Raw genomic sequence first — 12,767 nt, forward strand, 5'->3', positions numbered from 1 at the left:
TGGGGTTAGGGTTAGGGTTAGGGTTGGGGTCGGGGTTATGGATAAAATAGAAGGGTTAGGGTTACCCACATTATCTTAGTCCTACATACTAAACTACCTTATACTATCTTAGTCCTACATACTAAACTATCTTATACTATCTTAGTCCTACATACTAAACTACCTTATACTATCTTAGTCCCACATACTAAACTATCTTATACTATCTTAGTCCCACATACTAAACTACCTTATACTATCTTAGTCCCACATACTAAACTATCTTATACTATCTTAGTCCCACATACTAAACTATCTTATACTATCTTAGTCCCACATACTAAACTATCTTATACTATCTTAGTCCCACATACTAAACTACCTTATACTATCTTAGTCCCACATACTAAACTATCTTATACTATCTTAGTCCCACATACTAAACTATCTTAGTCCCACATATTAAACATTTGTTGCCTTCTTGTCTCCCAGTGAAGTGTTTTGTGACTCCCACAAAAACCTTCTGAAGGAAAACGACATAGTTCGATTCCCCAAGCTGGCAGACACGTACCAGAGGATAGCAGACGGAGGTCCTGACGTCTTCTATAACGGCTCGGTGGCACACAACATGGTGGAGGACATCCAGGCAGCAGGTGGTGTTTCTTCATCGTTTACCAGTGACACAAATATTGTGTATCTGCTCAGAACGAACGGAGGAAGTTGATAGCTGATTATTATTACTTAGAGTTTACTCTGGCATCTCTCTCTAGGTGGAATTATCACCTTGGAGGATTTATTGGAGTACCAGCCGGTGCTGAATGAAAACCCATTGAAGCTCCAGGTGGGGGAATACACCATGCATGTCCCAGACGCCCCCTCTAGTGGCCCAGTCCTGGCACTCATTCTGAACATAGTGAACGGTGAGCAGCCTGGCAAATATCTTGTGCGTCCAAACTGTCGGGAGGATTATGGAGGTTCATTTGTGGCTTTATTAACTGAATTTATGTGACGGAATTTTTTGCGTTCGAATTTCGCGAACAGAATTTTTTTTATACATCAAATTATGCAGATCATTTCATAGAGTAAAAATTTGTGCGCAAAATGCGTGTTGAAAAATCAGTTTGGTAAAAGTGTGTTATGTTTGCGGGGGAGGTGTCGACGGCACAGACCACAAGGGGGCCTAGTTAAGCTCTATGTTTTATTTACATATATCAGTGGCGTGCGGTGAGGTTCATGTCTGGTGAGGCACTGCATCATCACAGTCAGATTTACAAACATATGAACCCTAAATAGTATCTTATTCACCATGTGATTGGCAGCAGTTAACGGGTTGTGTTTAAAAGCTCATACCAGCATTCTTTACACAACTGTAGCACACAAAAAAGCACATTTAATAAAAAAAAACATTATTATGGTCTTACCTTTCTTGCTGGACATCCACACAGCCAGCCTTTGCGTGTGTACCACGCCGTTTGAAAAGAACGGGTCTTCTGTCCCGAAGTCAAAAGCAAACCTTTTAGCTCCGGCGTTGGTCTACCTTTAATTATTACCTCCTGCTTCCATTGAAAGTCCAGTTTAGAAAACTGTTTTATTTTACGTATGTAATCCTCCATGTTTTTAGTAAAAGTCCAGGCGAGAGGAAATAAACAATCGCTTGCAAACTTTTTTCTTTTCTTTTTTTTCTTCTTCTGCGGCCAAGGAATGATCTCTGGGATCACTACCGCCCTCTACCACCAGGAGGCCGGATTACTGCGAGCCTCAACCTGTACGTCTTTTGCAGCAGTTTTATGAATGCTCAGCACAAGAAATACGTTACACACATACAGTTTTTGACAAAATACACTGTACATTATATACCTCAGCTAACTCAACTATGTCATAGTTTAGTTAGCTGATATAATTCATATAGCAATACAGTCTCACTGCACAGCAGGCCAGCAGTTAGCCCAGTCATTGTGCACAATCCATGTTGAGGCACAAATCAGTGACGTGCCTCAACTGGCTGCTGATCACCGCACCGTCTCTTCTCAGTATTTGAACGGCAAATGTGAAAATAAAAATAATCTAAAACTGGTGAAGTTAAATGGAAAAAAACTTTAGTATAATCACTGGATACACATAACAATTTAAAATTTTTTTTTTTCTTTTTACATTTTTTTTCTTTCCATGATGGCAGGTGAGGCCCCGCCTCCCCTGACTGCACGCCACTGACATATATTATATATACATAAATAATAACAAAACAATATTATTAATTAAACAACAAGAGAATGGAGTGTGATGAAATCTAAGAGTGTGTATGGTGTGTGACCAAGTGTGGAATTAAAGGCCTACTGAAATGAATTTTTTTATTTAAACGGGGATAGCAGATCTATTCTATGTGTCATACTTGATCATTTCGCGATATTGCCATATTTTTGCTGAAAGGATTTAGTATAGAACAACGACGATAAAGATTGCAACTTTTGGTATCTGATAAAAAAAAGGCTTGCACCTACCGGAAGTAGCGTGACGTAGTCAGTTGAACATATACGCAAAGTTCCCTATTGTTTACAATGATGGCCGCATGAAGTGAGAGAGATTCGGACCGAGAAAGCGACAATTTCCCCATTAATTTGAGCCAGGATGAAAGATTTGTGGATGAGTAAAGTGCAAGTGAAGGACTAGTGGGGAGTTGAAGCTATTCAGATAGGGAAGATGCTGTGAGAGTGACCTGATATTCAGCTGGGAATGACTACAACAGTAAATAAACACAAGACATATATATACTCTATTAGCCACAACACAACCAGGCTTATATTTAATATGCCACAAATTAATCCCGCATAAAAACACCTAGGTGTTTGTTATGCTAGCTCCTAGCTACTAGCTCGAGCTAGTTATAGCTCGAGCGGGTAATATGGACGGGATCCCGTATATATAACCCGCCAATACAATTCAAACACCTGCACAACACACACAATCACTCAGCCCAAACAACCGTTCACCTAACCCAAGGTTCATAAAGCTTATATATTTAATCAAAGTTACGTACATGACACGCACGTACTGGCAAGCAATCAAATGTTTGGAAGCGCGCGGGTGGGACCTGATATTCAGTTGGGAATGACTACAACAGTAAATAAACACAAGACATATATATACTCTATTAGCCACAACACAACCAGGCTTATATTTAATATGCCACAAATTAATCCTAATGCTAGCTCCTAGCTCCTAGCTACTAGCTCGAGCTAGTTATAGCAAGCGATCAAATGTTTGGAAGCGCAGCTGTGTACTCACGTTATCGCAACTGTGTATCCAAATCAAAGTCCTCCTGGTAAGAGTCTCTGTTGTCCGAGTTCTTCCATCTTGACTGCATCTTTCGGGAATGTAAACAAAGAAGCGCCGGCTGTGTACGTGTTGTTGCTGACTTCCCTCGCAAAATAGACACTTCGCACCGACAACTTTCTTCTTTGCTTGCTCAGCTTCTTTCTCCATAATGCAATGAACAAATTGCAACAGATTCACCAACACAGATGTCCAGAATACTGTGGAATAATGAGATGAAAACAGAGCTATTTCGTATTGACTTCAATGGTGTCTGAATACTTCCGTTTCAATGATTGACGTCACGCGCATACGTCAACCCTCAGAGGCGTTTCGAACCGGAAGTTTAGCGGGAAATTTAAAATGTCACTTCATAAGTTAACCCGGCCGTATTGGCATGTGTTGCAATGTTAAGATGTCATCATTGATATATAAACTATCAGACTGCGTGGTCGCTAGTAGTGGCTTTCAGTAGGCCTTTAACTGGTGTGTGTTACCGTGAGTGTTGAGCGAATCTTTCGCCAGACCAAAGGGGGCAAGGCAAGAAGGTAAGCTGTGGGCAAGCAAGCGGTCGGGGGCTGGAGAGCTTTGGTAACATAAACGCAAAATTGACCTCCATAAAGGATCTTTCCCTGCTTTCTCAAAACTGTTTCGGACAAAAACAACTACTATGTTGAAAAGTCCCTCAAAAATGACTGAATTCAAAGTGACCTTCTTTACTGATGCAGGAAGAACATGTTCCCACATTCCCAATTGGTAATGCCGGCCAATGCTGCCTGTGTGTGTGTGTGTGTGTGTGTGTGTGTGTGTGTGTGTGTCTGTGTGTGTGTGTGTGTGTGTGTGTCTGAAGTCATCTAATCCATCCAAGACTCATTAACTGATTAGAACAATTGTTGATGCTGTGCTGACGTTCCTCCCTGTGGATATCTTGCAGGGTACAACTTCACAGACATGAGTGTGTCCACAGCCGAGAAGAAGACTCTCACATATCATCGCATCATTGAGGCTTTCCGTTTCGCTTACGCCAAGAGGAGCAAACTCGGGGACCCACGTTATCTTAATATTACAGATGTAAGCCTCCATGTTGTCCTTAGCTGGAAAATGTTTGTGTGTAATCGCAGGTTGGGAGAACTCTCCAGGCCTGATCTGTAGAGATCCAAATACGTGCTAAATAGCGTGTGCAAAATATAACATTGTGTGTTGCGGGTGATCTACCAAGACTGTGTGGACAATTGATGACAACTGCTTTAAATTAGGTTTGCATGTACAAACTACAAAAGCAGTGAAGTTGTCATGTTGTGTAAATGGTCAATAAAAAGAGAATACAACAAATCCTTTTCAACTTCTAAAGACAAGATAGTTAACGTTCAAACTGGTAAAAATGATGATTAAAATGACCAAAATAAGGTAAATATTGTACATATTACATATTGTTATGAAGGTGTCTGTTACTACATTATATATATACTTGCAGTGTGTATATTGTACATATTACATATTGTTATGAAGGTGTCTGTTACTACATTATATATATACTTGCAGTGTGTATATAGTACATATTACATATTGTTATGAAGGTGTCTGTTGCTACATTATATATATACTTGCAGTGTGTATATAGTACATATTACATATTGTTATGAAGGTGTCTGTTACTACATTATATATATACTTGCAGTGTGTATATTGTACATATTACATATTGTTATGAAGGTGTCTGTTACTACATTATATATATACTTGCAGTGTGTATATTGTACATATTACATATTGTTATGAAGGTGTCCGTTACTACATGATATATATACTTGCAGTGTGTATATTGTACATATTACATATTGTTATGAAGGTGTCCGTTACTACATGATATATATACTTGCAGTGCGTATATTGTACATATTACATATTGTTATGAAGGTGTCTGTTACTACATTATATATATACTTGCAGTGTGTATATTGTACATATTACATATTGTTATGAAGGTGTCCGTTACTACATTATGTACACAGTGTGTATATAAATTGTTGATGGAGGGTTTTGACCTTGTTTTAGAGGACTTTAGCCGCATCTTCCAAGCGTTTTTTTCATCTTTAAAATACTTTTTTTTAAAAGACGTGTGTTCTTGTCACTCATGATTGTGAACACAAGGCAAAATTCCCCAAAAAGTGCAGTTCACCTTTAAGTTTGCACGTTTTAATAAACGCAAACCTTTTATTAGATTAGGCCCAGTCCTGGTTCTCTGAGATATGTTAGGAATAGAAGATTAAATGAGGATAATAATAATAATAATAATAAGAATAGGAAGAATAGAAGATTATATGAGAATAATAATAATAATAAGAAGAAGAATAGAAGATTAGATGAGAAATGTTAGAAATGTTAGAAATAGAAAATTAGACTTTTACAAGATGGTAAAAAAGGGTTAACCTGTGACATGTTTCACTTTTCTCAGCTCATCCAAAACATGACATCAGATTACTTTGGAGAAGGCATACGGAAGAAAATTACCGATGACACCACTCACCCGGACATTTACTACGAGCCGGATTACTTTGTCCCAGACAGCCATGGAACTGCTCATCTGTCCGTCATAGCTGAGGATGGCAGTGCAGTGGCAGCCACCAGCACCATTAATCTCTAGTAAGTTTCCCATCTGGCCACTCACAACACATCTACTACCATTAATCTCTAGTAAGTTTCCCATCTGGCCACTCACAACACATCTACTACCATTAATCTCTAGTAAGTTTCCCATCTGGCCACTCACAACACATCTACTACCATTAATCTCTAGTAAGTTTCCCATCTGGCCGCTCACAACACATCTACTACCATTAATCTCTAGTAAGTTTCCCATCTGGCCGCTCACAACACATCTACTACCATTAATCTCTAGTAAGTTTCCCATCTGGCCGCTCACAACACATCTACTACCATTCATCTCTAGTAAGTTTCCCATCTGGCCACTCACAACACATCTACTACCATTAATCTCTAGTAAGTTTCCCATCTGGCCGCTCACAACACATCTACTACCATTAATCTCTAGTAAGTTTCCCATCTGGCCACTCACAACACATCTACTACCATTAATCTCTAGTAAGTTTCCCATCTGGCCACTCACAACACATCTACTACCATTAATCTCTAGTAAGTTTCCCATCTGGCCACTCACAACACATCTACTACCATTAATCTCTAGTAAGTTTCCCATCTGGCCACTCACAACGCATCTACTACCATTAATCTCTAGTAAGTTTCCCATCTGGCCACTCACAACACATCTACTACCATTAATCTCTAGTAAGTTTCCCATCTGGCCGCTCACAACACATCTACTACCATTAATCTCTAGTAAGTTTCCCATCTGGCCACTCACAACACATCTACTACCATTAATATCTAGTAAGTTTCCCATCTGGCCGCTCACAACACATCTACTACCATTAATCTCTAGTAAGTTTCCCATCTGGCCGCTCACAACACATCTACTACCATTAATCTCTAGTAAGTTTCCCATCTGGCCGCTCACAACACATCTACTACCATTCATCTCTAGTAAGTTTCCCATCTGGCCACTCACAACACATCTACTACCATTGATCTCTAGTAAGTTTCCCATCTGGCCACTCACAACACATCTACTACCATTAATCTCTAGTAAGTTTCCCATCTGGCCGCTCACAACACATCTACTACCATTAATCTCTAGTAAGTTTCCCATCTGGCCGCTCACAACACATCTACTACCATTAATCTCTAGTAAGTTTCCCATCTGGCCACTCACAACACATCTACTACCATTAATCTCTAGTAAGTTTCCCATCTGGCCGCTCACAACACATCTACTACCATTAATCTCTAGTAAGTTTCCCATCTGGCCGCTCACAACACATCTACTACCATTAATCTCTAGTAAGTTTCCCATCTGGCCGCTCACAACACATCTACTACCATTAATCTCTAGTAAGTTTCCCATCTGGCCGCTCACAACACATCTACTACCATTAATCTCTAGTAAGTTTCCCATCTGGCCACTCACAACACATCTACTACCATTAATCTCTAGTAAGTTTCCCATCTGGCCACTCACAACACATCTACTACCATTCATCTCTAGTAAGTTTCCCATCTGGCCGCTCACAACACATCTACTACCATTAATCTCTAGTAAGTTTCCCATCTGGCCGCTCACAACACATCTACTACCATTAATCTCTAGTAAGTTTCCCATCTGGCCGCTCACAACACATCTACTACCATTAATCTCTAGTAAGTTTCCCATCTGGCCACTCACAACACATCTACTACCATTAATCTCTAGTAAGTTTCCCATCTGGCCGCTCACAACACATCTACTACCATTAATCTCTAGTAAGTTTCCCATCTGGCCGCTCACAACACATCTACTACCATTAATCTCTAGTAAGTTTCCCATCTGGCCGCTCACAACACATCTACTACCATTAATCTCTAGTAAGTTTCCCATCTGGCCACTCACAACACATCTACTACCATTAATCTCTAGTAAGTTTCCCATCTGGCCGCTCACAACACATCTACTACCATTAATCTCTAGTAAGTTTCCCATCTGGCCGCTCACAACACATCTACTACCATTAATCTCTAGTAAGTTTCCCATCTGGCCGCTCACAACACATCTACTACCATTAATCTCTAGTAAGTTTCCCATCTGGCCGCTCACAACACATCTACTACCATTAATCTCTAGTAAGTTTCCCATCTGGCCACTCACAACACATCTACTACCATTAATCTCTAGTAAGTTTCCCATCTGGCCGCTCACAACACATCTACTACCATTAATCTCTAGTAAGTTTCCCATCTGGCCACTCACAACACATCTACTACCATTAATCTCTAGTAAGTTTCCCATCTGGCCGCTCACAACACATCTACTACCATTAATCTCTAGTAAGTTTCCCATCTGGCCACTCACAACACATCTACTACCATTAATCTCTAGTAAGTTTCCCATCTGGCCACTCACAACACATCTACTACCATTAATCTCTAGTAAGTTTCCCATCTGGCCACTCACAACACATCTACTACCATTAATCTCTAGTAAGTTTCCCATCTGGCCGCTCACAACACATCTACTACCATTAATCTCTAGTAAGTTTCCCATCTGGCCACTCACAACACATCTACTACCATTAATCTCTAGTAAGTTTCCCATCTGGCCGCTCACAACACATCTACTACCATTAATCTCTAGTAAGTTTCCCATCTGGCCGCTCACAACACATCTACTACCATTAATCTCTAGTAAGTTTCCCATCTGGCCGCTCACAACACATCTACTACCATTCATCTCTAGTAAGTTTCCCATCTGGCCACTCACAACACATCTACTACCATTCATCTCTAGTAAGTTTCCCATCTGGCCGCTCACAACACATCTACTACCATTAATCTCTAGTAAGTTTCCCATCTGGCCGCTCACAACACATCTACTACCATTAATCTCTAGTAAGTTTCCCATCTGGCCGCTCACAACACATCTACTACCATTAATCTCTAGTAAGTTTCCCATCTGGCCACTCACAACACATCTACTACCATTAATCTCTAGTAAGTTTCCCATCTGGCCGCTCACAACACATCTACTACCATTAATCTCTAGTAAGTTTCCCATCTGGCCGCTCACAACACATCTACTACCATTAATCTCTAGTAAGTTTCCCATCTGGCCGCTCACAACACATCTACTACCATTCATCTCTAGTAAGTTTCCCATCTGGCCACTCACAACACATCTACTACCATTAATCTCTAGTAAGTTTCCCATCTGGCCGCTCACAACACATCTACTACCATTAATCTCTAGTAAGTTTCCCATCTGGCCGCTCACAACACATCTACTACCATTAATCTCTAGTAAGTTTCCCATCTGGCCACTCACAACACATCTACTACCATTAATCTCTAGTAAGTTTCCCATCTGGCCGCTCACAACACATCTACTACCATTAATCTCTAGTAAGTTTCCCATCTGGCCGCTCACAACACATCTACTACCATTAATCTCTAGTAAGTTTCCCATCTGGCCGCTCACAACACATCTACTACCATTAATCTCTAGTAAGTTTCCCATCTGGCCACTCACAACACATCTACTACCATTAATCTCTAGTAAGTTTCCCATCTGGCCGCTCACAACACATCTACTACCATTAATCTCTAGTAAGTTTCCCATCTGGCCACTCACAACACATCTACTACCATTAATCTCTAGTAAGTTTCCCATCTGGCCGCTCACAACACATCTACTACCATTAATCTCTAGTAAATTTCCCATCTGGCCGCTCACAACACATCTACTACCATTAATCTCTAGTAAGTTTCCCATCTGGCCGCTCACAACACATCTACTACCATTAATCTCTAGTAAGTTTCCCATCTGGCCGCTCACAACACATCTACTACCATTAATCTCTAGTAAGTTTCCCATCTGGCCGCTCACAACACATCTACTACCATTAATCTCTAGTAAGTTTCCCATCTGGCCGCTCACAACACATCTACTACCATTAATCTCTAGTAAGTTTCCCATCTGGCCACTCACAACACATCTACTACCATTAATCTCTAGTAAGTTTCCCATCTGGCCGCTCACAACACATCTACTACCATTAATCTCTAGTAAGTTTCCCATCTGGCCACTCACAACACATCTACTACCATTAATCTCTAGTAAGTTTCCCATCTGGCCGCTCACAACACATCTACTACCATTAATCTCTAGTAAATTTCCCATCTGGCCGCTCACAACACATCTACTACCATTAATCTCTAGTAAGTTTCCCATCTGGCCGCTCACAACACATCTACTACCATTAATCTCTAGTAAGTTTCCCATCTGGCCGCTCACAACACATCTACTACCATTAATCTCTAGTAAGTTTCCCATCTGGCCGCTCACAACACATCTACTACCATTAATCTCTAGTAAGTTTCCCATCTGGCCGCTCACAACACATCTACTACCATTAATAAATACACGTTTGTGTACTTATGGACTAAGTACATCAAAACAAAAGATGATTCTTAGTTTTTATTCTAATTAGGGTCCAATTAGCCCAAATAGCAAAGACAAATAAAAAAAGCATGTAAACAAACAGTTTGGGCCTTAAGAGGTTTTAAGATATTCAACACTCTACTGCCGTCTGGTGGCTAAAGTGGCTCCTGCATGGCCTAAATGTGTCACATTTCATGTGTCAGGTAAACCACGACGAATGGGACATATAAATCCCCTTCCTACTGTATCAATTATTCATGATTTTTGTTTTTCTCTGCATCCAGTTTTGGATCCAAAGTCAGGTCTCGATCAACTGGAATAATCTTCAACGATGAAATGGACGACTTCAGCTCTCCATACATAATCAATGGCTTTGGAATCCCTCCCTCGCCCAACAACTTCATCCAACCAGGTGAGGCTTTTCATTTATTTATTTATTTCAGGCAATGACATAAAAATAGTAAAAAGTTGACAACACGTAATAATATAAATGAATATAGTGCAAAAGGTAATGTACAGTATGTAATGCATGATTGTCCAGTTTGCCTGAAAGGGAAGAAGATCATTGATTTAATCCCACCCCCAGTTCTCCATTCAGTGATTATTCACATGACTTTCACTCTTACTTTATCAAGGATTACAATACACATGTTGTATCATAGTGGCATTACCACAGGTAACAATCATTATTACACTGTAACAATCATTTGTATCAACAATGTAGGAAGAATGAATATACCAACAATGGTAATAGACAACATAGCAATAATGGTAATAGACAACATAGCAATAAAGGTAATAGACAACATAGCAATAATGGTAATAGACAACATAGCAATAAAGGTAATAGACAACATAGCAACAATGGTAATAGACAACATAGCAATAATGGTAAGGAAACATTGAGCACATGTTAACACTTTGAGACAGAGTACAGCAGCATTAAAGACCCTCATCTCTATATTTGAACCAGACCCCATGTTTGAATAATAGTTTAAATCCATTAATAGTTTGTCTTTGCTTGTGTTGTAAGTCCAGTTTGTTCCATAGTTTTACTCCGCATACAGACACACACAAACATAGTTTTACTCCGCATACAGACACACACAAACATAGTTTTACTCCGCATACAGACACACACAAACATAGTTTTACTCCGCATACAGACACACACAAACATAGTTTTACTCCGCATACAGACACACACAAACATAGTTTTACTCCGCATACAGACACACACAAACATAGTTTTACTCCGCATACAGACACACACAAACATAGTTTTACTCCGCATACAGACACACACAAACATAGTTTTACTCCGCATACAGACACACAAAAACATAGTTTTACTCCGCATACAGACACACACAAACATAGTTTTACTCCGCATACAGACACACACAAACATAGTTTTACTCCGCATACAGACACACACAAACATAGTTTTACTCCGCATACAGACACACACAAACATAGTTTTACTCCGCATACAGACACACACAAACATAGTTTTACTCCGCATACAGACACACAAAAACATAGTTTTACTCCGCATACAGACACACACAAACATAGTTTTACTCCGCATACAGACACACACAAACATAGTTTTACTCCGCATACAGACACACACAAACATAGTTTTACTCCGCATACAGACACACACAAACATAGTTTTACTCCGCATACAGACACACACAAACATAGTTTTACTCCGCATACAGACACACAAAAACATAGTTTTACTCCGCATACAGACACACACAAACATAGTTTTACTCCGCATACAGACACACACAAACATAGTTTTACTCCGCATACAGACACACACAAACATAGTTTTACTCCGCATACAGACACACACAAACATAGTTTTACTCCGCATACAGACACACACAAACATAGTTTTACTCCGCATACAGACACACAAAAACATAGTTTTACTCCGCATACAGACACACACAAACATAGTTTTACTCCGCATACAGACACACACAAACATAGTTTTACTCCGCATACAGACACACACAAACATAGTTTTACTCCGCATACAGACACACACAAACATAGTTTTACTCCGCATACAGACACACACAAACATAGTTTTACTCCGCATACAGACACACAAAAACATAGTTTTACTCCGCATACAGACACACACAAACATAGTTTTACTCCGCATACAGACACACACAAACATAGTTTTACTCCGCATACAGACACACACAAACATAGTTTTACTCCGCATACAGACACACACAAACATAGTTTTACTCCGCATACAGACACACACAAACATAGTTTTACTCCGCATACAGACACACAACAACATAGTTTTACTGCGCATACAGACACACACAAACATAGTTTTACTCCGCATACAGACACACACAAACATAGTTTTACTCCGCATACAGACACACAAAAA

The 12,767-nt window shown here is 39.8% G+C and overlaps 1 protein-coding gene across 1 annotated transcript in view; it reads left to right on the forward strand.

Annotated features, from left to right (window-relative positions):
• Positions 1-12,767, forward strand: part of ggt1a (gamma-glutamyltransferase 1a) — a 70,233-nt gene that overhangs the window by 52,562 nt on the left and 4,904 nt on the right. The window contains exons 7-11 of the mRNA XM_062051702.1: positions 472-632; positions 750-899; positions 4,223-4,359; positions 5,744-5,931; positions 10,621-10,748. Of these exons, the coding sequence (XP_061907686.1) occupies positions 472-632; positions 750-899; positions 4,223-4,359; positions 5,744-5,931; positions 10,621-10,748 (764 nt within the window). The remainder of the gene's footprint in view (positions 1-471; positions 633-749; positions 900-4,222; positions 4,360-5,743; positions 5,932-10,620; positions 10,749-12,767) is intronic.

The sequence above is a fragment of the Entelurus aequoreus genome, linkage group LG06, assembly GCF_033978785.1.
Source record: "Entelurus aequoreus isolate RoL-2023_Sb linkage group LG06, RoL_Eaeq_v1.1, whole genome shotgun sequence".
Lineage (NCBI taxonomy): Eukaryota > Metazoa > Chordata > Actinopteri > Syngnathiformes > Syngnathidae > Entelurus > Entelurus aequoreus.